Below are 25,174 nucleotides of genomic sequence, written 5' to 3' on the forward strand. Positions count from 1 at the left end.
AGATTTGACTGGGTTTGACGAGATCGAAGTCGGCACATCACTCAAAGAGGTTGGTCTTGGTCTTGGAGGGTAGTGGTCTCAGTCTTAAGGTCTTGAAATTCACGAATTGAAGAATCTATAAGGAAGAGAAGAGATTTAAGGGTTTTCCTCTCGAGAGGAGAGGTTTTTCCCTAGCTTGCAGCCTATATACTGTCATTGTGCTTTTTGTTTTGGTAGTTGTTTGATGCTTCACACATAATAATAAGGAACAAAGTTAATAAGTAAAATGGAACCATAAGCAGTGATCAAGTAAAGAGAATTAATCATAATCATTGCCCTATTAAATTCTCAACACAATGTTCTTCTAAAGGCCTCTAAAGCTCCAATGCACCTCCTAAGCCATGTGTATCTCTAGGTCCACTCAACCTACATGATCACTCCTCGACCTAAACATCCTCAAGTCAAGTACAAGCCTCCATGAAAGCAATGAAGTGTAACCATGCCATATAGGGTTCAACACCCTTCCTCAAGATGAGTCATGCTCCTAAGCAAGCATCTACCCTCCATGCATCAACTACATGAAGAAGTCACCAAGCTCCATAATTCTACAATGCTCCAAGGAAGAATACCACATAAACATGAAGACAAGGCATAGTGATCAATGAGCAACCCAACTCCAATGTGTATGTCCATCAGAATACAACCAAGGGTCATCCATACAACATGCACCCCCCAACATAGTGTAAACACTTTCCAAGTAACCCTGAAAGCAACACTTTGAAGATACAACGAGTCAGTAGATGTAATCAAACACCTAATTAGCAAACCCTTTAGCTACCCATAAGGAATGCATATAGATTGGCTTCTTTTCCATTCGATCCTTTTCATATATTATCGCTTTTGGCAATTACCTTTGGGCTTCTTTCTCTCAAATGTTGAGTTTTCTCCTCGTAGATCTCAGTCTCCTTTTTCTGGTTGCTGGATTTCTTTATCAAACAGTTGGGGATCCTTCTCACTTTATATTGGTTTTTTTCACATTTATGTATCTGCAAATTCATGTGCATAACAGTAAAGATGCAGCAAGTTTTCTAATTTCGCATCTATTCTTTGCTAGATATTGGAAAATAGTTTAACTTTACATTTACGGAAATGAAATCAAGACTCCAAGAGAAATCTCCAAATTAGGATAAGAAAAAAAAATGTAATATCGCACCAAGATTTCTTCAACATTACATTAAAGGAAGGGTTCTAAAATATACTGACAGAAAGGCTAAGTATATAAATATGTTGAGCTAGTCACAAAAACCTATAGCTGATTGTGTGCATTATAAGTCACATTATTAAAATTATAGAGAAAGAATACTTCTTAGAATATAACAACCAAGGACTCAAAGGCCAAGAATGCTTCAAATGCAGTCACTCAACTATAGAAAATTAAAGGATTTTACCAAAATAACATGACAACACAAAAATTACTGACATGTTGTTTAGTGGATTTTAGGAAAGGATTTCAACCTACAAAATATTCATCCATGGATTACTCACATCTACAAACTAATCATCCATGATTAGAATATGCTGGGATTGCATATTCAAGTGTATGACCCAGACAAAACTCCATTTCAAATTCCAGTAATACAAGACAAAACACATAAAAATATCAACATCAAATGGAGAAATGATCTCATTTTGGTACCAGTTCTACTTGTTTCAAGACTGTCACTTTCACCATGGTTCCGCCGATTTGATAACCCCTTACCAAGATTTGTTCCAGAAGCACCATCCTCAACAACAGGTCCTGGCCTAAGTCGTGCAGAAATTCGATTATACCCATCCATGTCACCTGCTTAAGAATGTTTTTCACCTTAGTGATATTACCAATTATATTGCATTATCATAAGTTCCAATGGTGAACAAAAAATGCTAGCTTCAACTGAAAAAAAGCCAAAATCAACTTCTTATGCAAGATAGAAGAACACATTTGTCATTTCAACAAAACAAATTATAGCCAAGTGAAACCTCTTATGTAGGATATAATAATGCATTTTCCCCATTTGGGCACCAAAATCTATGCATATATATCTTGAAAACTTTACAATGTATGAAATTGAAATATACATATGGAGAGTCGAGACATTGGTTATGGTTTATAATGTTGTCAGTTGTCACACTTTAGTGCAATGATAGATCTTTTTTTATTACGTTGAACTTCCTCACTGTACAGATATTTTCCAGTTCTAAGTCGTTTACAAATTATAAACCAAAGACATCTGAAGTAGATTACACCAATCTTTCAAAACTTGGAAAAAAATTGGCAGGGGTCATCAACTCAATAGGAAAACTCAGAAAGAAAGCATTAAAAATGAAAATATATTAATTTTTTCATTTTTTTTAATTTGTTGAGAACAATAAAAATGCCAGTCTGTCACTTCGAAACAAGCAGGAAGAAGTTCTCCCTCAAATCACACTCAAAAACATTCAGGAACATTCTCTCTCAAAATCACATAAACAACAATAAGAAATGAGAAACCACATGGAGAAATTTGCCTAGATGGACGGGTGTTGAGAAATGTAATTAATTTTGGTCTTCATAATTGTTGTACTCATTTCAATATATATCCTATGTAACAACAAGAAGAGAAAATGAAAAGTTATTAATATTAAAGCATGGGTTTCATGTTCATTATTGATGGTCTTCTAGGTAAAAGCATGTTCTTGCTTCTAGCATTTGTTAGGTCTTAGAATTTATTGTCATGAGTCAAATGAGTCAACATCATGTTTACAAGACCCTTTCGGGCAAACTATAATTGTAAAAGGAATTATTTTTTAGCCTAGAAAGTCTTGGAAACTCCAAAAGTACGAGTCAGCCCTGGTAGAATCAAGTCGGCCTAAACAAGGGAATTCGACCCCTTGAGAAGGCTATATAAAGGAGCAGTTCGACCTCATTTGGGACTCACTCACTCAACAAGTTCGATCTGTCAAGAAAGAGTTCGATTTGTAGCTGGGAAGTTGGAAGAAGGAGAGCGAAAGTCTAAGAGAAGAAAGAAGGACGAAATATCTTGGTTTTGGGCTCTATCTCTCTCACACATGTAAAGTTCTAGGCTTTCTAGTGCTACAGAAGGAGGTCGAAATTGCAAGTCTGAGTTGCAGTAGGACGAAGTGCAGAATCTTGTAGCTGGAAGGGAGAAAACCCTATATTGACCTTGTTGACCTTGGGAGAGTTGTCTTGCTCTAGGAAGGTCTCAAGAGGAGGCTCGATTAGGGTTTCCAAAGAATCTACAAGGCCAAAAATTGCAGAGTCAAAATTGCAGGACAAGTTGCAATATTGAATTTGACATGTGGAAATTGCAATATTGAAGTTGGTTGGCGTAAAATCAAGGAAGGACTTGAGGAAGGGTTGACTTCGTACTGTTACCACTCAAAGTCGCAGGGATCCTAGGAGGGGATCCTAAAAGGGAAACTACTAGTTCAAGGGCAACAATGGAGCGATAGCCCATTGTCTCCTCAGCTAAGGCTCCCTGCTCTTTACAGACTTTCACCAGTGGGAGGAGACCCGGTGTGAAGGGAATCACTAGATTGATGAATCAATGAAGAGATAAAGAGTGATCCCTAAGGCCTATTCACAAGAGAGACTCAATTGCATGGTTTACTTGCTTGAGAAGCAAGGTGTAAGGCTCTCTAAGAAGGGCCAAGGGGATTTCAAGGGCTAGGGTTTGCAAATAAGACTTGTAAAGGAGGGACCTAGTCCTAGAAACCCTTGTGAAAACTTGGTTTCCAAATGGTCTTTGTGAAATTATCTTCAGTAAGTTGTAGGACCACAACAGACCAAGTGGACCCAGAATTAGGTGAAGGGGATGGAATTGATCAATCAAGGGTTTTTTTTTACCTAATTGAGGGAAAGGGGATCAAAGGGGAAATTTTCACTAATTTTCATGCAATAATCTCAGTGAGGTCACTAGCCAAGGGAAACCAAGGGCAAGAATCGATCTCGGAGCTAGGACTTGGAATATCTCAAGACCCCACCATCAGAATTGCATCAAATTTGGAGCCTTCTAGGAGACAAAACAGCGCAATAGAGGGCAAGAGATCGAATTTTTTGAGTGGGTGAATCATGAGAAATTTGATGCCATGTGTCACCTATTGGGGCCATGCCTAGAAAGGAAGGGAGAATGTGAGAAAGATATGCTTTAGAGTGATCACCAGTGGAGGATCAGTGCCTAATCCTTTGGGAGAAATGGAGTCAAGGATATTTCAATGCTTGGAATGGATTCACTTAGTCAAGGAGGCCTCTAGAACAATTTCGCATGGCATTAGGGCATGAGACAATTGCTTCAAGGTCTTTACACTTCGATTTGCAATATATGATGACTTATCAAGATAAAATTTCAACAAAATATCTCTAGGAATATTCACTCATTCATACATGGCCCATGACATGATGCAACGCTATAAAAAGACAAATTTCCACAATTTTGCATAAGAAAAGCAGTAAATTTCAGCCTAGTATAGCAAAAATCCCCAGCAACATGCATGTGACATAAGAAAGTAACAAAAATAGCATTAAAAGAATACTTACATGTAAGAGAGTATATCTAATCATCATTATATGCCAATAGTGAAGCTGTAGCATAAAAACTAATACTGAAGCACAAAAAATTGATAGCTTGTAGATTTAATTGTAAAAATACACACAGGTATTTAATAATAATAATTTATTATTTATATAAAATTGTATAAGATGATATAAGATGATTTGAATGTTACAATGAGGCCCTGCTTTTATACCTCAACAGGTGACCTTTTGTGAATGGGCATGTCTTTTAGACATGCCTTTTCACTTAATTTAATGACTATTTAACCTAAATAATATTTTATTATTTAGTATTTATATTTATTTTATATTTTAATTGTTATGAATTATATTCATAACATAGCCTCTTCCTTCGGAAGCTTTGTCCTCAAAGCTATATCGCTGGCAATTGTCTTTGCGGTGGTTGTCGTCTCGGCATATGGGAGGCGGAAGGTCTCTGGTGGCTCAGCGTCTATAATTCGCTAATAACTCTATTTTTGAGTCCAAGGTTGTCTTCTTTTGTTCCTGTCTCTCTTTTTTTTTTTAAATTCTAAAATCTTCCTTCTTTTTTTTTAAATAATTATTTTTTCAATATAAATTTTTTTATATAGCTTTTTTTTCTAATTATATATATATATATATATATATATTTTTTTTCCATAAAGGTTTTTTTAGATTTTTTTGTATAACCACAATATATATTATATGGCTTCCATTTAATTAACATTGTTTAATTTGATTTTTACAGGTGCTAACGTTGTGACGGATGACGGTTGACCGATACTGTGATTCCCCATATCTTCCGGTGTTAATACCAAGGCTCCTGCTACGTTAACCCATCGCTCGCTGGCTCCTGCTCCACGTATGCTTGATGACTGGGCGCTGGAGTGGTCGCTCACGGGGACGGAGGAGACACAGTTGGTGATAGGATGTACACAACAAGAAATTCGACTGTCCCCGTGGTGAGTGGTGAATTGGCAGCTGAGATAAGACTCTCCACCGGAAGCTCCTCCGACGATACCACTGACGATCCTGGCGATCACAGTGGGAGTGTCGTTGTAGGCTGGAAGGATAGGCAAAATTGGGCGCGTAGAATTTCCACTTCCAATGTACTCTAGAATGGCAGTTGTTGTGGTGTTAGTGAAATCCCCTGCTGCCTGATTTTGATCAGTGTTGTGAAAATCGTGATATTATCGTTTTATCACGATTTTTTCCCGAAAACGATATTATCGCGAGTAATAATCGCGGATTTTTTTTATACCCGATAATTTCGAAAAAAATCGCGATTTTTTCAAAAAAATCAGGATCTTTTCCCAATTTATCGCCGAGGGCCGGAGCAGCGCGGTTTTATAAGGGATGCTAAATGTTCGAAATGCAATTTTTTTTTAAAGAAACAAATAATTTGTGAGTGGGGCAGCTTAATGATCAAGTCTAGGCCCTAGTATTGATATTCTATTCATGGTAATGTTAAATTCTTAAAGTAAAAGTGACATTCTCCTTAAATTTCATTTTCATCCTCATCCTTTTACTTAAATTTTTAACATTACCATGAAATGACTCAAGATGTTTGAGAGTGATTCCGACCTCATTGGATTTCATATGGAGAAAGTAGAATTTTAGATTTCATTCAAAATCCAGCAAACTTATCAATTTTTCAGGATTTCAAGATTGGGAGATTGTAATGTTTCCAGGTGACACCACCTGCCCGAGCTACCCTTGCCACCGGTAGAGGACGTGGTCTACCTCCTATAGCTCCTACTTCTAGTTCTTCAGCTTCTAGAGCACAACAGACTCCACTGCCAACTCCACCAACACCAGCATCTACATCTAGAGGGAAAGGGAAAGCTGTGGCATTTTCTCGCAAGAGGGGCAGAGGAAATCAATAGGATTAGACTTTAGTTATTTTCTTCATTTTATTGTATATGACATTATGACATGATGAGATACATTATTATATTTTTTGTTGATATTTTGAGGCTGAGTTGGGACTCAGGAGTCGGGGCTTACTATTCAGGACATGATTCAATGTTATGTGTGATTTTAGCACTAGAAATGATATTAAACATCTTATATATTAGTTCTTTTATCATATTTATGTGTCAATGTATTTATTTTATGTTGTAGATGGTTTAGATATTAAAAAAATTGAAAAAAAATGAAAAAAAAGAATATTTTTGTACCAAACGATTTTTTCCCGATTATTTCCGATAATTTCCCGATAATTCCAATTTTTTCTTCGCGCCAATATTATCCTGATAACGATTAATGCAACATTGATTTTGATATGCTCGGGCGGCCATATAGTATCTGCCCACAAACTGGTTGGCCGTGATAAGAACATCTGTCGTCTGGCCGGCAGATATGACTAGTACATCTGTTTTGTATGGCTTGGTGTAACAAGCATCAACAGCTACAACTGTAAATTCGTGGCCTGCTATCTTGAAAAAGTGCTCGCTATTGAGTGCAGCATTCACAATCCGCAGAAGGTACGTTTCTCCGCTTTTTACAGGGAGGCGAAATGTTCCCGAGCTAGAGCAAGGAAAGAGATCTCCTATTCTTGTTTTAACCCTCTCAAATTCTTATCTTTTTCCAGAAGTGAGGTGAACTCCTTACCTCTCAAATTTCCTAACCAAGCGGTTGACATAGCGTTGAGCTTCTGGATCTAGCCATTCACCTCTTGCTGCAAATGCCTTGACAAGATAAACATCTTCTCGCATGCTGCAATTCACATTGTGAGCATCAATTATTTTTTCTGCTTCAACATTGGCTTCCCGGACATCCTTTGACGTGGCCACCATTCTTGGAAGCAAGCAAGACTGCACTAAATAAGATTGTTCAGCTTCTAATTCAGCAAGAGGCTTGATAACATTTGAATAAGCAACCTTGTCAAGAGGCACCGCTGCCACAGAATCATGTATCTTCTTTGATTTAGCAATAATACAATCAACCAGATTCAGTATTTCTGATGTGGTAAGATTAACGCGGATTTTGATTTCAGGACATCCTTTATGCCAGCCTCTGAACAATGAAAGAAGGACCCTGGCAACCATGAACGCTAAAGCAGTTGCTAGTGCAAATGCCACTGCCTACTTCTGCGTCTTCTTGGTCTTCATCTTCGCCTGCATCTCCAATTTTTTTCGGGTGATTGTTGAGAAAATTCTCACAGAGAAGAAAGAAGAAAAATGCAGTGGCCTGCTAAATAAATTGTCGCTCGATTGTAATAAGGCCTATGATAGTTTTCTTGATAGTTTTCTTGTAGTGTTTGTTTGGTCATTGCTGGCTGGTGCCATGCTTTCACTCCTCCTTCATCTGCTTGCTTTGTCTCTATTTTTCCCGTCCATTTAGGTAAAGGATAGTCATGAAGGTTTCCCAACTCTACACTTTCTACTAAGTTGACCACATTGATATTATGATCTTGGTAGAAAGGAAATGTTTGCTTCTCGTCTTCACTGATAGGAGATCCAAGATTAATAATCTCTATCAAGGGTCGAGTTTCCCAACTCGTTCTGCTGGATTTACCACCCTTCTGAACGATTTCTACAGAGGTTGGTAGTGAAGAATTACCGTTGTTAGTTTTCTCAGCATGTTTGGAGGCCTTCTATTCTCATCTGAGATAGATTTATCAACATCCGGATCTTCAGTATGCAACTTATCTTCTTCGACATTGTTTTCATCTAGATCATTATCTTGATCATTTTCCTTATTATCAATTTCCTTTCGACATTCATTAACTTCTGCAATTGATTTTTCTAATCGTTGTAATGCTTCTTGAATACTAAACTGCTCAACGTAATCAAGATGTGAATGTAATGGCACATTGTGCGTCGAACTATGTTCAAAGGCCCGCATGATTATATCATGTGCCATGGCTCTGATACCACTGTAGCGTAAAAACTAATACTGAAGCACAAAAACTGATAGCTTGTAGATTTAATTGTAAAAATACACACAGGTATTTAATAATAATAATTTATTAATATATAAAATTGTATAAGATGATATAAGATGATTTGAATGTTACAATGAGGCCCTGCTTTTATACCTCAATAGGTGACCTTTCGTGAATGGGCATGTTTTTTAGACATGCCTTTTCACTTAATTTAATGACTATTTACCCTAAATAATATTTAATTATTTAATATTTATCTTTATTTTATTTATTTAATTGTTATGAATTATATTCATAACAAAAGCTCTAAGACAAAAAAATGAAGAGATCCAGACATCAAAATTCATCCATGCATCCAACTTCGTCTTCCAAGAAGGATAGAATCTCAAAAGAGAAAGATCCAATCCAAGCGATGATGATCAAAATGAATCAACTCACTTCTATTTATACACTCTAATGAATTCAATTTAGCTAATTAGGCCTAATTTAGCCCCTAAAATAAAATAATGTGCATAATAACAAAACTTTTGGTGACAAGCCCACCAAATAGCTCAATAATGTAAAGATAAGTTTTTCAAGAGATTCGAATGATCAACAAAGTGAGTCGTTGGGCCTTTGGGGATGCTTAATGAAGTCCAAGGGGTGCCATGATGTAGAAATGGACTCCAAACATAGTGGACAAGGGGTTGGCCCCTTATTTTCCAATCAAGAACCTATGGTGCTCCCAAGTGGGTGTGGGGGCACAAGGACATCCTCATGGATCTCCAAATGGATCAAATATGCCTGTAGACCATCTATAAGAGCTAGAGTAATGACATAAGCCCTCCCTCTGCAACGGGAGGCATCTTGGAACATCTGCCAAGTGTATGGTGCAACTGTAGAGCCAGTTGGGCATAGTGGACCAGGTGCATCATCCTCATCCAAAAGGTGGAACACAAGCAATCAATGAACGTCGTTGGGGATCCATGAAGTAAGATTTTCTATGGTTGAGGCCCACGGCTCTCAATGCTCACCCTACAAGTGCCAATGTGACCCTCTGGAGGGCTAGGATCCTGTATAGGGAGACTAAAACCCAAATGAAGACCCACCTGCAATCCTGCATAAGATCCAATGCATCCCCTTTCCCTCCAATACAACAAATCATTAGAATAATCAAGTAATAATGCTTACAAGTCATGGGATCAATGGGGCACTTCATGGTGGCATGCCCTTCTATAGTGGGCTTTGGCATGTACAAGTATCTCCAAGCTCAATAAGGGGTTAACCAAGGACCCTATTAGGTGGTTTCAACCTCTAAAGGGGGTGGCATGTCCATGGTACATCATTTAAGAGGTAGGTGGAAAATGACATAATAATGGAATGGAGTGGGGATCATTTAGACCACATGTCAAGGTGGAAGGGTAGCTATAATAAGGGAAGCCCACACCTGGGTATATGAGTGTAGGAGGGAGCAAATCGTGGTACAGGAGTTACCCCGACCTTTGTTTTTCCACCCTTCTTCATATGTCTTCACCTTTGATTGATTTTTCTTCATAACTACTCAGGGCTCGAAGGGATGGAGAGCATGATGTGTAATATGTAGCAGTGGATACCCCCTTAAGGTGAGGCAGTTCATCTCCCACCAGGGGTCGGGGCAATCATGTGTTCCTTAATGATGGAGGGGGCTCATCAAGGGCCCATAGGAACCATTGTGATGGCCATAGATAAGGGGTAGAGTTCATGTTTGGCTTTTGCCCACGTGCTAAAATTGTATGTCCCGGCCATCTTTTGCATTTTGTGGTATATTTCTGATCTGATATTCACCCTATGAGTGCCATCAGTTAAAGATTTATTAAACTAAAGGTATTAAAGAATCATGTGTTGGTGTGTGTTCTGTGTTATTGAAACAACGGATGGATCAGATTACCAATACATAGACAAATAAAATGGAAAGACAAAACAGAAATACAGTGAGCAACACAAAGACACAAGCAATTTTAATAAGGAGTTCACCCTATTCTCCAGGGCTACGTCTCCAGTCCAGCTTCAGTGGTGGCCTTGTTTTATTGTGTCTTTGAGCAGAGAAATTACAATACAGGGACTCAATATGAGTTCTCCTGAAGCAGATTTTGCTTGGCAGGGTGGTTCTTGGATTCCCCAAGCCACTTGGAGTACACAGACTCTTCTTCTTCCTACCAGCTCTGTGACCCTTGGTCTACAGTGGAAAGAGCCAAATGTGATGCTCAGTCCGGACAAATTCCTCTATGGGAAGGCTTGAATCTTCAAGCTCTCTGGTGCTCGATGTTGCCTGTGGTCAGCTCGACCCTCTGTCTCTTCTGCTTGGCTTTACTGTTCTCTGTGTTCAGTCCTCCTCTCGGGGTTCACTATTCACTGTCTCTCTTGGTCGCTTGGACTCTTCTCAATTTTGACTCCTGTTGACCCCTACCGGTCAACTACCCATGCAGTACACCCCCCTTTTCTTTGCAAAAAGGGGCAGCACCTGTGCGACGTGTCAATGCCAGCCTACAGTCATCAACAGCTTGATTATTTTAATTGTAAACCCAGTATGCACGAATGAATTGTAAATAATCTAAGCAGATCAGAGTCATGTATGTAAATTGCCTAGGTGGACCTAACTTTCTAATAATAATCTATGTCCCGGGAGGTTTTTCGTCTCACCGATCTACGATCGGCAGAGTTTTCCTTCAACCTGACCCAAAGCCGGGATGGATTTTGTTATTAGAACTTTAGGAGAATCCTAGTGTGTTAATCTGCTAGATTATAGTTGTGTCGCAGAAACTGGGTATTTTGTCAGAGTCTGTATTAAGTGGGTTTGTCCCCTTAAGATGTAAATTGTAAAAGTCATGATGTAATGTGTCTTGAGCGCTGAAAAATGTTTTAGTCCCCTCATGAGTCTTAAGTCCTAGGTCCTAGGTGATGTTTCCAACGGCTTGGTTCGAACGATCCATTTAAGAAAATAAATGAAATACTAAAATAATAAAATAAATAAAAAATTAAAAAAATTAAAAAATGAAATAAATAAAAAATAATAAAAAGTTCATAAAATAAAGCAAAAAAAAACCCTAAATAATAAAATAATAATATTTTTGTGAATGCATGCAAAATATCTTTTTTAATAGAATCAACGGATGAGATTAAGAGATGTCTTAATCCTCATCGACGGTTGAGATCACTTCAACATGGATCACTCAAACTAGCCGTTGGGATCATTTCCTTTATATAGGGTCTTAGGGGGTCATTTCAAGGTTTTATCATTTGATCTGTGAGTCTGTACTGAAAAAAGCTCTCTTGTAATCTGATTTCTGGTTAATAAAAGAAGACTTTGGGGTCCAAAAAAAAAAAAAAAAGAAGAAGAAGAAGACACTGTGGGAAAATTTTCTTGCTTGCAGAGATTTTCATGTCAGATTCAAAAGTTACTGATGTTGAATGAATATTTACTCGTACATGAATGTTAGCTGCATGTGGTATGTAGTCAATGACTGTGTGATTGATTAAAGCATTTATCTCTTTTTAGTCATTGGATATCGTTATTTGAGGAACTTTGTGGTTTTACTGGATATTTAAAGCATTGTTCTCTTATTTGATGATAAATGATTGCTGTCTGCGGTTCATGTTCTTATATCATCTAGTTAGTAATCATTTAAGCACCAATCTCTCAAGGCACTGATCTATCAAATTAATAAATTCATCTTAGTGCTTCTCGTCTCCCAGCCCAACTGTTTGGCAGTTGGCCTCCATCCCCTCACAGGGTCTACCCCCCTTAGCCGCGGGAGACAGGCTTAAACGGAGGGATCGGGGATCAAAGTGACAGCCCCCGGTCCGAGCGTTGTCGTGTCAATCCGCGCGACAACATTTTTTGGCGCCGTTGTCGGGGATAGAGTTTTTCTGTCTTTGGTTCTTTCATTTCAAGCTTGTCTGTGCTTAACTTCTTGTTCAAGTGGCGCCTCCACTTCCCATATTATCTGCAAGAGTGTACACTAGAAGACATCCAGGCAGTCTGTGCAACCCCACTCCTGATCCTGAAAAGGTTTACAGGGTGCGATCACACAAACTCGCTTCTCGTACACTCCTTACAAATCTTGGACAAGAAGCCCTTTCTGACATTCATTTGCTCTTTAGGGGTCGAGTTAGGCGTAGCACCATGGGTATGTATGCCCCTTGTGATTTTTCTAACATCCCAGGGTACCCCAATGATATTCCATCTGTTGGGATAGACAAATTACCTAACTTTCAAGGAGACAATGCTATTACTGCTAATTCCCATTTGCGAGATTTCAACATATGGTTGGCTAAGTATGCTAGATCTCCTGATTTTGATCATGAAGATGTCAGGATGACTCTTTTTATCTTGACTCTAGGAGATGATGCTTATGACTGGTTTACAGAAAAACCTCCAAATTCATTTGACTCTTTACAATCAATCATTAATTCATTTAAAGAGAAATATGGAGATAAGAGAGAAGGAAGACATCTTGTAAGAGCTCTTACTCTAATGAAAAAGAGAGAGGATGAAACTGTTGAAGAATTCAATAGAAGGTTTAATGGTATTATTAGAGAATTACCTCAAGACTATAAACCTACAGATAAAACTCTACAAGATTTTTACATTGATGCCTTTGGTCCTGAACCTTCTTATGAGTTAAGGCGTGCTAAACTTGGTGATTATCGAGATTGCCAAGCCTTAGCTATAGAACTTGAAAAGGACAAGACGGCTTCTGGGAAGTCTGAAATCCCAGGTTATGATAGGGCTGCTACAAAACTAAAGGAACCTAAGGGAAAAGCAGCCCAAGAGCCTGAAAATGAACTTGTGCTCAAGTTGCTTCAAAAAATTGAAACCATGGAAATTAATCATAACAAGGAGATAAACACTTTGCAGAATAGGTTGATTCAAATGGAAAGAGCGCAATCGCAAAATTTTCAACCTCGAAATAATAATAACAGAAATAGTAATTGGCAAAGAAAGGGTCAATCCAGTGAGCAGAGGCCTCCTAATCCGCTTACTAATCTGGTTGATAATGCTCCTCCTTACTGTCGTGCTTGCGATTCTTTTCACGAAGAGTCCTCTTGTCCCATCATCAGAAGACTCCTAGATAATGGATTGTTTGGGACAGGTGAGCAAATAAACGTAGTAGGGAGCAAGTTTCCTTTGCCTATGAATGATTGGATAGACGTTAAGGAAAGGAGCTATGATGTTGTGAATCCTCAATCTGCTTTTAGTATAAATAACCTTGAAAACGAAGATGACATTTTGGCCAGGTTATATGGTGAGAAACCCTCTCCTGAGAAAATTCTGGAAATTGCTAGAGACAAGGGTTTAACATACCAGAGAAGGGATAAAGATCAGAGCGGGAATCAAATTCCTCCTCGAACTTTAAACCCTGGTATAAACTCTGGAATAGATGTCGATTTGGGGAGTTGGTTTAATAATGCTAAAATCTGGGTTCCCGTATCTGAGATCGCTAAGATCCCTTCCCAAAGAGACAAGTTACTAAAAGCAATTCAGGGTCCTCAAGTCAACGCTTCTCAACAGAAGATTCGTGAGGTTGACTATCATGATGCTCCTATTTATCTGCAAAGCGTAGATGCTGATAACAAGGATCATCAACCCTTCTTTATCACCTTATTAGTCAATGGGTATAAATTGAATAACTGCATGTTGGATTCAGGTGCATCTGCTTGTGTTATGACTAAAAGGGTTATGGAACAGCTTAACTTAAGAGTTTCCAGACCCTACTATAATATATGTGCCATGGATTCTAAGAAAATCGAAGTACATGGTTTAATCAAGGATTTGCAAGTTCATCTTTCGGTTTACCCAGACATCATGGTTGTTATGGATATTGTTGTCGTTGATGTACCTGATGCTTGGGGTATGCTGTTATCTAGAAAGTGGGCCTCTGATCTAGGGGGAAGCATTCAGATGAATTGGTCATATGCTATGATTCCTTCTCCTAGCGGTGATGGTTTCGTTAGACTAAATAGAGAGCCCGAGAGGAAATTTCATGTTGAAGATCCTAAAAAGCCTCATAACGAAATAATTAGAGAGCAATCTGACATCGGGAACTATTCTATCATGTCTAACTTCATAATTCCTCCCGATGATAAGGTAAAAAATCTTAAAGATGAAGTCTGGTATATGTACTTCGATGGTGCGTGCTCTAGTCATGGTAGGGGTGCTGGAATAGTGCTTAAGTCTCCCCTTGGTCACATATTCAAGTTTGCCTATCGTCTAGAATTTGAAGCAACCAACAATGTCGCTGAGTATGAAGCCATATTGTTGGGCCTTGAATTGGCCAAAGCTTTGAAGATTAAATTGCTTAGCATCAAGGGGGATTCCGATCTGGTTATCATGCAGCTTAAAAACAAATTCACATGTAGAAATCAGAGATTAAGAAACTATCGAAATGCTGTGTGGGATACTATGGAGCACTTCGATGCCCTTAACCTTGAAGCAATTCCTAGAGAGCTAAATAGTTCGGCAGATGAACTTGTCGTAGCTGCTACCACTTTCCAGTTGTCTGACGAGTTAATTAACGATAAAATTAAAATGGAGGTAATATTCAGACCATCTGTTCCAGACAACTCAGAGCATTGGCAAGTTTTTAATGATGAAAAACAAGTCGTTTGTTTTCTCAATAGTTTAGACGAGTTTGAGGATTTCCGGTTAGTTTCTGGCGAGGATGGGTCTTTAGATCATAGACATATCATAAATCCCACTCCCAGAAATGTGGTTGCCTTAGAGCAACATTTCGATCAGCATGATGCCACGAAGCTGAGAGAAGAAAACAAGTTGGACCCAGGTGAGTACCTTGAAGTTAACATTGGTACTTCTGAAAATCCGAAAATAGTTAAAATCGGTAAAGGTACTAGTTTGGAGGAAAGGAAAAAGTTAACCGATTTACTTCGCGAATATCGAGATGTTTTAGCTTTTTCCTATGATGAATTGAAGGGCTATAGGGAGGATATTATGGAGCATACTATTCCATTAAAGGACGAAAATGCTAGACCCTTCCGGCAGAAACTTAGGCAGATTAATCCTAAGTTAGCCCCCCTGGTCCAGAAAGAGCTTGCGAAAATGCTTGCAGCAGGGATTATCGCTCAAACTAGGCACTCAACATGGTGTTCGAATTTAGTGATTGTCAGGAAAAAGAATGGTACAATAAGACTTTGTGTCGATTTTAGAAACCTTAATCTAGCGTGCAAAAAGGATAATTACCCTTTGCCAAAAATGGAAACTTTGTTGCAAAGAGTAACTAGGTCTGGAATGATGTCATTGCTAGACGGTTTTTCTGGGTATAATCAAGTTTGGGTTAAAAAGGAAGATCGACACAAGACCACATTCACAACACCATGGGGCACTTTTGAATACATCAGAATGCCATTTGGGTTAACAAATGCTGGAGCTACATTCCAGAGGGCCATGGATTATGCCTTCAAAGGGTTAATCGGGAAAATTATCGAAATTTACCAAGACGATCTTACTGTTTTCTCTAAAGATGGTATCAATCATATAGATCATCTTAGGAAAGTTTTTGATAGATGCAGAGAATATGGAATTTCTTTGAATCCGGCTAAATCTGTCTTTGGGGTAACAGAAGGGAAATTACTGGGTCATATCATTTCTAAGGAAGGAGTCAAGGTCGATCCCGAACGAGTTGAAGCAATTCAAAAGATTCCTCTCCCGCATAACCTCAAGTCCCTTCAGTCTTTCCTTGGAAAGATAAATTTTATTAGAAGATTCATCCCAAATTATGCAAAAATAGCTAAGCCCATTCAAAGTCTTCTGAAGAAAGATGCGAAATTTGTCTGGCAAGAAGAGGGCAAAAAGGCTTTCCAAGAAATCAAGTCTGCTATCGCGAAAGCTCCTGTCCTAGTTAGTCCTGATTACTCCAAGGATTTCATGATTTTTTCTTTCGCTTCTGAAGATACCATTGCCGGTGTCTTGCTTCAAAAGAATAAAGATGGTCATGAGCAGCCTATTGCTTTCATGAGTAGAGCACTTCAAAACTCCGAATTGAAGTACAATACCATGGAAAAGCAGGCTTATGCCCTGGTCAAGTCTCTTAGGCATTTTAAAACTTATGTGGGTTATTCTAAGATCATTGCTTTCGTCCCACATTCTGCTGTTAAGGACATATTAACTCAAACTGATTGCTTAGGGACTCGTGCTAGGTGGGTTACTAAGATACAGGAGTATGATTTAGAAATTAGACCCACTAAGCTGATCAAAGGCCAAGGTTTAGCTCAAATGTTAGCTGAAAGTAATGAAAAGACTCTTGGTTTGTTCTGCCTTGACGATCTATCTTCACCAGAATTAAGAAGGTTAGCTGAGCATGAATGGTATAAGGACATAGTTTACTACTTAACAAATCTTGCATGTCCTAACCACTTAGTCGCTCATAAGAGAAGGGCTCTTAGACTAAAAGCCACTAAGTACTGCCTTATGAAGGATGGCCTTGGATGGAGAAATCCTGAGGGCATAGTGCTTAGGTGTGTTGACGATGTTGAGTCCAAAAGATTAATCTCCGAATTTCATTCAGGATTTTGTGGTGGTCATTATGCCGCTAGAACTACCGCCCACAAAATCCTGAGAGCTGGCTATTATTGGCCTTCGATTTTTTCTGATGTGCACAAGTATGTTAGAACGTGTCAAGCCTGTCAACTGTTCACTGGGAAGCAGAAGCTTGCTGCCCTTCCTCTACAACCTGTTATTGTAGAGGCACCTTTTCAGCATTGGGGTCTGGACTTCATAGGGAAGTTCCATGAAAATTCTAGCAATGGCTACTCATGGATTTTGACTGCTACTGATTATTTCACTAAATGGGTCGAAGCCATTCCTGCTAAGAATGCCACTGAAAAGGTGATTATGGATTTCATTGAGAATAACATCATTACTAGATTTGGTGTCCCCGCTAAGATCACTACGGACAATGCCAAGGCTTTTAGTTCTTCAGAGTTTACATCTTTTTGTTTCAAATATGGCATTGTCTTATCTCATTCGTCGAATTACTATCCTCAGGGTAATGGTTTGGCTGAATCAAGTAATAAAAATCTCATAACCATTATCAAGAAGATAGTAGGAGATAACAAGAAGTCTTGGGACAGCAAAATCAAGTATGCTTTGTGGGCAGACAGAATTACTAAGAAGAAGTCTACTGGTAAATCTCCCTTTGAATTAGTTTATGGCTTGGATGTTACCTTACCTGTGCACCTAAAATTGCCAGCCTATCAGCTTCTCCAAAATTTTTCCACTAATAAAGATGTTGTTCAGAATAGGATAGATCAGATTGTGGAATTAGATGAGGCTCGTCGGACAGCTTTTGAGGCTATATGTAAAAATCAATCTAATATTAAGAAAAGCTTTGATAAATGCTCTCGATCTAGATCTTTGCAGGTTGGAGATATGGTTTTACTTTGGGATCGCAAAAATGAAAAGCCGGGAAAACATAAGAAGTTTGATAGTTTGTGGCGGGGACCATACATCATTAAAGATATAGCCGGGCCAAACTCATTCTACTTGAGCAGATTGGATGGCGAACCACTTGATCTACCAGTGAACGGCCAAATGCTCAAGCTGTTCTTCAGAGATGATATCTGATGCCATGGGGCATCTTCTGTATTGTATCTCTATCCCTACTCCTTGTCTTTTCAGCATTTCATTTATGTTTTTAGGATTAGATTTACTTTTCATGTTGTTAGTTAGTCAATAAATGAAGAGCTTTTATCTTTCCTGTGCTTAATGTATATGATGATTTTGGAATGGACACTACTTTTTTTTTTGTGTGTTGTATGGATGCAGATTCTGGATTCTTACATTCCTACGGTGCAGCAACGTGTCCCCAAGTAGAGCCAGATGTTGACCCCTACCGGTCAACTACCCATGCAGTACACCCCGCTTTTCTTTGCAAAAAGGGGCAGCACCTGTGCGACGTGTCCATGCCAGCCTACAGTCATCAACAGCTTGATTATTTTAATTGTAAACCCAGTCTGCATGAATGAATTGTAAATAATCTAAGCAGATCAGAGTCATGTATGTAAATTGCCTAGGTGGACCTAACTTTCTAATAATAATCTACGTCCCGGGAGGTTTTTCGTCTCACCGATCTACGATCGGCAGAGTTTTCCTTCAACCTGACCCCAAAGCCGAGATGGATTTTGTTATTAGAACTTTAGGAGAATCCTAGTGTGTTAATCTGCTAGATTATAGTTGTGTCGCAGAAACTGGGTATTTTGTCAGAGTCTGTATTAAGTGGGTTTGTCCCCTTAAGATGTAAATTGTAAAAGTCATGATGTAATGTGTCTTGAGGGTTGAAAAATGTTTTAGTCCCCTCATGAGTCTTAAGTCCTAGGTCCTAGGTGATGTTTCCAACGGCTTGGTTCGAACGATCCATTTAAGAAAATAAATGAAATACTAAAATAATAAAATAAATAAAAAATTAAAAACATTAAAAAATTAAAAAAATGAAATAAATAAAAAATAATAAAAAGTTCATAAAATAAAACAAAAAAAAACCCTAAATAATAAAATAATAATATTTTTGTGAATGCATGCAAAATATCTTTTTTAATAAAATCAACGGATGAGATTAAGAGATGTCTTAATCCTGATCGACGGTTGAGATCACTTCAACATGGATCACTCAAACTAGCCGTTGGGATCATTTCCTTTATATAGGGTCTTAGGGGGTCATTTCAAGGTTTTATCATCTGATCTGTGAGTCTGTACTGAAAAAAGCTCTCTTGTAATCTGATTTCTGGTTAATAAAAGAAGACTTTGGGGTCCAAAAAAAAAAAAAAAAAAAGAAGAAGAAGAAACTGTGGGAAAATTTTCTTGCTTGCAGAGATTTTCATGTCAGATTCAAAAGTTACTGATGTTGAATGAATATTTACTCGTACATGAATGTTAGCTACATGTGGTATCTAGTCAATGACTGTGTGATTGATTAAAGCATTTATCTCTTTTTAGTCGTTGGATATCGTTATTTGAGGAACTTTGTGGTTTTACTGGATATTTAAAGCATTGTTCTCTTATTTGATGATAAATGATTGCTGTCTGCAGTTCATGTTCTTATATCATCTAGTTAGTAATCATTTAAGCACCAATCTCTCAAGGCACTGATCTATCAAATTAATAAATTCATCTTAGTGCTTCTCGTCTCCCAGCCCAACTGTTTGGAAGTTGGCCTCCATCCCCTCACAGGGTCTACCCCCCTTAGCCGCGGGAGACAAGCTTAAACGGAGGGATTGGGGATCAGAGTGACAGCCCCCGGTCCGAGCGTTGTCGTGTCAATCCGCGCGACAACAACTCCAAATCAACTCTAACTGATCCGACTGTCTTTGTTCATAGCTTTAGCCATTCGATCCCTATGCCTGTTCGGTTCCTCTTCCGCCTGTGTCGATTCACCTTCTGTAGCTGCGCTTGGACTTCCCTGCGTTCAGAGTCATCATGAACGCTTAGGGAGCAGCCACTTGTCCTCCTCTAAATGGCGCCAGCATACTTCGTCGGTTCGTTTCTTCAGTTACGCCGTGGATGCGTTCTTCTTCCACCGTGGCGGTTAAACGAATTCCAAATCTCTTTAGAACGCGACTTAATTCCTTGTCGATTCTGCTTCTTTCCATTGGGTGCAATCTCAGCTATCTGATCTGGGCCCTCCAGATCCGACGCCATACGCACGTTTCGCGCGGTTGACTTGCTCGATCGATAGCGCGTGATCAACGGCGGTTTTCTCTCACCTCCGCTTGCCACGCGTCGATCGGTGTATGGAATCGCTTCGCTCCTGTCCAAAACCTCTTACCGTTTAAGGGCACCCTGATCAATACCGTCGATTTTCCAATGCGCGGGTCTCGCCTTCGTACGCTAGCATTTTTCGCTTTTTCCGCCTGCGGTTTCCTAGCTCCCAATGTGACCAAGTGCTCGGGCTTCCCCCTTCAAGGCCCTGTTCGCCTAGTGATGCGCGATTAGCACTAAGCGCTAACAAAAACCTCTTCCTTTTCCCATTCCGGGGCTCCCAGGGGCTACTTTGGCCTCCTGCGAGGTCTCCATGGGCCTCGGTTAGCGCGCTTTGACCGAGGTCCTCGTCTTTCCACGTCGGCTGGCATACCCACTGGTTCAGGGTGTTTTTGATACTGTTTCGGATTTCCTTAGAGATTTGTTTGACCTAATACAGTCATGGTTCTTGACAGTCTTTTTATGGATTCAATTCGGATCACGGCCTCCCTACTGAAAAGCTTTTGGACCACCAAAAGTTGGTTTTCAAGCATCAACTAAGTGAGGACACTGTTTCTTCACTTGTCCAATCTCAATCCACTTTGTGTTGCTTGGCTTTGAACCTTTGAGCCCAATCCTGAGGTACTCAACTTCTCCCCTGCACGTTGTCCTCACCTTCCTATCCAACACGGTGTCTTCTTGCAACTCATTAAGGTATTCAGTTAGCAGGTCATCAATAGAAGGCAATTGACTTTGCTCCTCAGGGTCCTCAATCATTGAAGGTTCAAACAATCTCAAGCAGTTTGCATTTACGACTGAGTAGATGTGCATGTAAGCTAGTAGATCAAGGCAAAACGCATTTTCACCAATTTTCCCAAGTATCCTAAAAGGTCCATACCTGATAGGCTTTAACTTTTCACCTTCACCTTGCATCCTGTCCTTGCTAATATACAGCCAGACTTGGTCTCCAACTTGAAAACTATGCTCCATCCAATGCTTATCATGCCTAGCCTTGTACTTGGCCTGGCTCCTTTCCAGCTGTTCCTGTACTGCCTGATGGATCTCCTGGATCTATTCAATGAACCTGGTTGCGTTGTCCACATCACTGTGTCCATCAACCATGGTGTCTTTACCAAAGACAAAATCCAAAGGAGACCTTAGTGTGAAACCAAAGCAGGTCTCAAAAGGAGATCTCTGTGTAGAAGAGTGTTTGGCTCTGTTGTAAGCATGTTGCACATAACACAAGTGTTCATCCCAGAGCTTAGGATGTTTACTACAATATCCTCTCAGTAACTGGATCACAGTCCTGTTTACTACTTCTGTCTGGCCATCTGTTTGTGGATGAAAAGTTGTGCTTTCTTTAATTTGGTGGCCATCAGTTCCCACAGACTAGACCAAAACTTCCCCACAAATCGGGTGTCTCGATCAGATACAATGGAATTGGGTATCCCAAAATGAACCCATACATGTTCAAAGAACAATTTTGCAGTCTGTTCAGCTGTGATCTATTTACTACAAGGTATCAAAATACACATTTTGTTGAACCTATCTACAACAACATATAGATAATCATGACCTTTCCTAAATTTAGGCAGTCCTCCAACAAAATCCATGGAAACACTTTCCCAAGGGTGAGAAGGAACTGAAAATGGAGTGTACAAACCTAGTTTTCTATTGTTGGGCTTGCTTTTAGCAAAAATGGCACACCCTCTTACATATCTAGAAACTGTCTCATTCATTTTCGGCCAATAGCAGAATCTTTGCAGCTGTGCAACTGTTTTACTTACCCCAAAGTGACCTGATATCAGAGAAATGTGTGCTTCCCTAATTATCTTTATCCTCTCAGTTTGTGGAATGCAGAGTTTCCCAGAACGGTATAAGAGTCGGTCCTTTATATGATAGTCCAATTCTTCTACTCTTTTGCCTTGACTCAAAGTTGCATATACATCTTTAAAATCCATATCCTGAGCATATTGTTCTATGTAACTTTCATGTAGCACAAAATTATGCTTAAGTATGGTAGATGCATTTATAATGGGTCTAGATAACATGTCTGCAACCTTGTTATGTATGCCCTTTTTATATCTGATGACTAAGTGAAACTGTTGTAGAAACCCATCCATTTGTAGTGCCTTGATTGTTGCAACTTAGTTTGGGAGTGTAGATATTGAAGTGGCTGATGATCAGTATGTATCACTGTCTCTTTGCCCATTAAATAATGTTTCCACTTTTTCACACTCTGAACTAATGCATACAATTCTTTATCATATGTAGGATAGTTAACTACTGCAGGATTAAAAGTCTCAGAATGATAACATATGGGTTTGCTGTGCTGTGTCAACACTGCTCCAATGGCATAGTCACTGGCATCAGTTTGGATCTCAAATGGTCTTTGTAAATCTGGCAGTGCTAGTACAGGTGTTGTACTTATTTTCTCTTTCAAGGTGTCGAAGGCTTTCTAATGTTTGCCTCCCCACTGAAACACCTTATTCAATCCTGTTAAAGCATGTAAGGGAGCTACAATCAAGGAGAAGTTAGAGATGAACTTCCTCCAATATTATGCTGCTCCTAGGAAGCTTCTCACTGTAGCAGACCTGGGTTTAAGCCAGTTCACAATGACTGCCACTTTAGAGGGATCTATTTTCAATTCACCTCCCCCTACTATATGACCCAAGTAGTTTAGAGATGTTTTGCCAAATTCACATTTTGAGAGTTTAACATAAAGTTTTTCTCTTTCCAAAACATCTAATGTTTGCTTAACATGCTTTAAATGTTCTTCCCATGTTTTACTAAAAATCAAAATGTCATCCCGATACACAATAACAAAGTCATCAATAAAAGGTCTGATCACATCATTCATTAATCCCATGAAAGTAGCAGGAGCATTAGTTAAGCCAAAAGGCATAACTAGCCATTCATACAATCCCTGCTTTGTTTTGAAAGCAGTCTTCCATGCATCTTGCTCTGCAACTCTGACCTTATGGTATCCACTGTGCAAATCCAGCTTGGTGAAATAAACAACTTCTTTTAATTGATCTAAAAGATCATCAATGCGAGGAAGGGGATAACGATTTTTTATCGTTATCTTATTCAATACTCGGTAATCTATGCACATTCTCCACGAGCCATCTTTCTTTCTCACCAAAACAATTGGTGACCCACATGGTGATGTGCTAGGCTTGATGAAGCCCTTCTCGAGCAACTCCTGCACCTGCTTCTTGATTTCAGCATTCTCTAAAGCAGACAACCTGTACATCCCAATGTTAGGCAATGGAACATCTTGCTGCAAAATAATATCATGTACTATTCCCTTTTTGGGTGACAGACCTTTAGGTTCTGGAAACAAGACATCATACTCTGAAACAACCTTTTCTATATCAGCGCGCTATTTAGCATTACAGCCCTCAAATACATTGGTTTTATCAGGTTTCTTTTCCTTTACAACCATCAGTAAGAATTGTTTGCATGAATTAATCATTCTTTTCATCTGTCCTGAGTTTATGAGAGTATAATTATTCTTGAGCTTATGAGCTCTTACAAAGTATTCGATTCCATCTTTAACCAGTAGATACTTGTTCTCAGCTCTATAGAAAATAGCCTTTCTATCATACAAGTAAGGACTTCCTAAAACAATTCCACATATATTCAAAGGAATTATGTCCAACTCAACCTCACCTACAAATGCTGACCCAAAAGAAAACTTGAGTTTGCCCTATCTAGTCACTTGTAGTTGTGCTTTATCATTCAACCATCCTAATGGGTATGGTTTCTTGTGAGGTGTAGTTGCTAATCCCAATTTCTTTACAGTTGCTTCAGAAGTCAAATTTACTTGAGAGCCACTATCAAACAAAGTATCAATCTTTTGATTTTTGGAAATAACTCGAATATGGAGAAGTTCATGTCTTTTTCTCTCATTTTCTTCATCAATAACAAATTGAGCAGAATTACTAGTAGATGCTTCAGAATTCTTACCTCTTATACTTGTGGCTGCTATAGTTGTTTCATCTCCCAAGTCTGACCCCAAATCTCTCTGAATAGCCACAGCTGTCTTTTTCTTCTTGCCCTCGGACTTCTTAGGTCTCAGCTCTGGATGCAGAATCCAACAATGATCATCATCATGCCCCTCCTTTTTACAGTGAGTGCATGAAGCTTTGGCTTTCTGTGCAGTGTTAGCCTTCCTTGCTTTACACTTCTGTTTTCTTTTCTCCTTTCTCTTGCTTACAGTGGGTTGGGATGGTCCCCCAACTTCTGGATTGCCATTCTTTCCTCTAACCTCTAGATGAGTAGCTTGTACAGATACCTCATTTATATTAGTGGGATTAAACATGAGGATGGTATGCCTCATGTCGCTGTGTAGACCACCAATGTACTTCAAAAGAGTCTCTGGTGAGTCTAGTGAGATACCCAACGTCAATGCTCTCTTTCTGAACTCTTGAGTATACCCTTGTACACTTTGCCCCTTCAACTGCCAAAGAGTTTGCCAACTCATCATGGCCTACTGCATGTAGGCCAATGGATAGAACTGTTTTTTGATTGCAGAAACGAAGTCACTCCAGACAGAGATGGTCTTACCATGGCTTTTCATATCAGCTTGGGTTCTACCTTCCCACCAAACCAAGGCAGTGCTTCCTAGGCGTAGGCTTGCCAGTTGAATCTTACTCTTGTCTGAGTTTATGTTCTGTGCCCTGCAATACACATCAATTTGTCTAATCCAATTGTCCAATTTTTCAGCATTTAGCTCTCTATCATATATGGGCAAATCAAATTTAACATCTAACTTAATCAAAGATGCTTTCTTATTATGTACAGGGCTATTAGGAGGTGTGAGAAAGTTTTCCTCTTTCCCCTTTCCTTTGGAGTTGTCATGGAAGTGAGACTCATCGTCTTCTTTCTCTTGCTTAGAGCCTGATGCATCTTCCACCTTTTGCTTTCTAAAGTCTCTGTATATTTCTTCAACCATAAACTTTATAGCTAGGAAACTCTCTATGAATTGAGGCTCTGACCCCATAGAACCTTCTTCTGACATGGT

The 25,174-nt window shown here is 39.2% G+C and overlaps 1 protein-coding gene across 5 annotated transcripts in view; it reads right to left on the reverse strand.

Moving 5' to 3' along the window:
• Positions 1–25,174, reverse strand: part of LOC149228174 (autophagy protein 5-like) — a 362,140-nt gene that overhangs the window by 66,084 nt on the left and 270,882 nt on the right. For 2 of the 5 annotated variants that reach the window (XM_089378082.1, XM_089378078.1), the window contains one exon: positions 1,676–1,825. In XM_089378082.1, the coding sequence (XP_089234208.1) occupies positions 1,676–1,825 (150 nt within the window). The remainder of the gene's footprint in view (positions 1–1,675; positions 1,826–25,174) is intronic. The other 3 variants (XM_089378081.1, XM_089378079.1, XM_089378080.1) reach the window with 3 other exon arrangements.

The sequence above is a fragment of the Pinus tabuliformis genome, chromosome J (genome assembly GCF_031772625.1).
Source record: "Pinus tabuliformis cultivar Carrire ecotype Pingquan chromosome J, CPIR1, whole genome shotgun sequence".
In the NCBI taxonomy this organism is placed as follows: Eukaryota; Viridiplantae; Streptophyta; class Pinopsida; order Pinales; family Pinaceae; genus Pinus; species Pinus tabuliformis.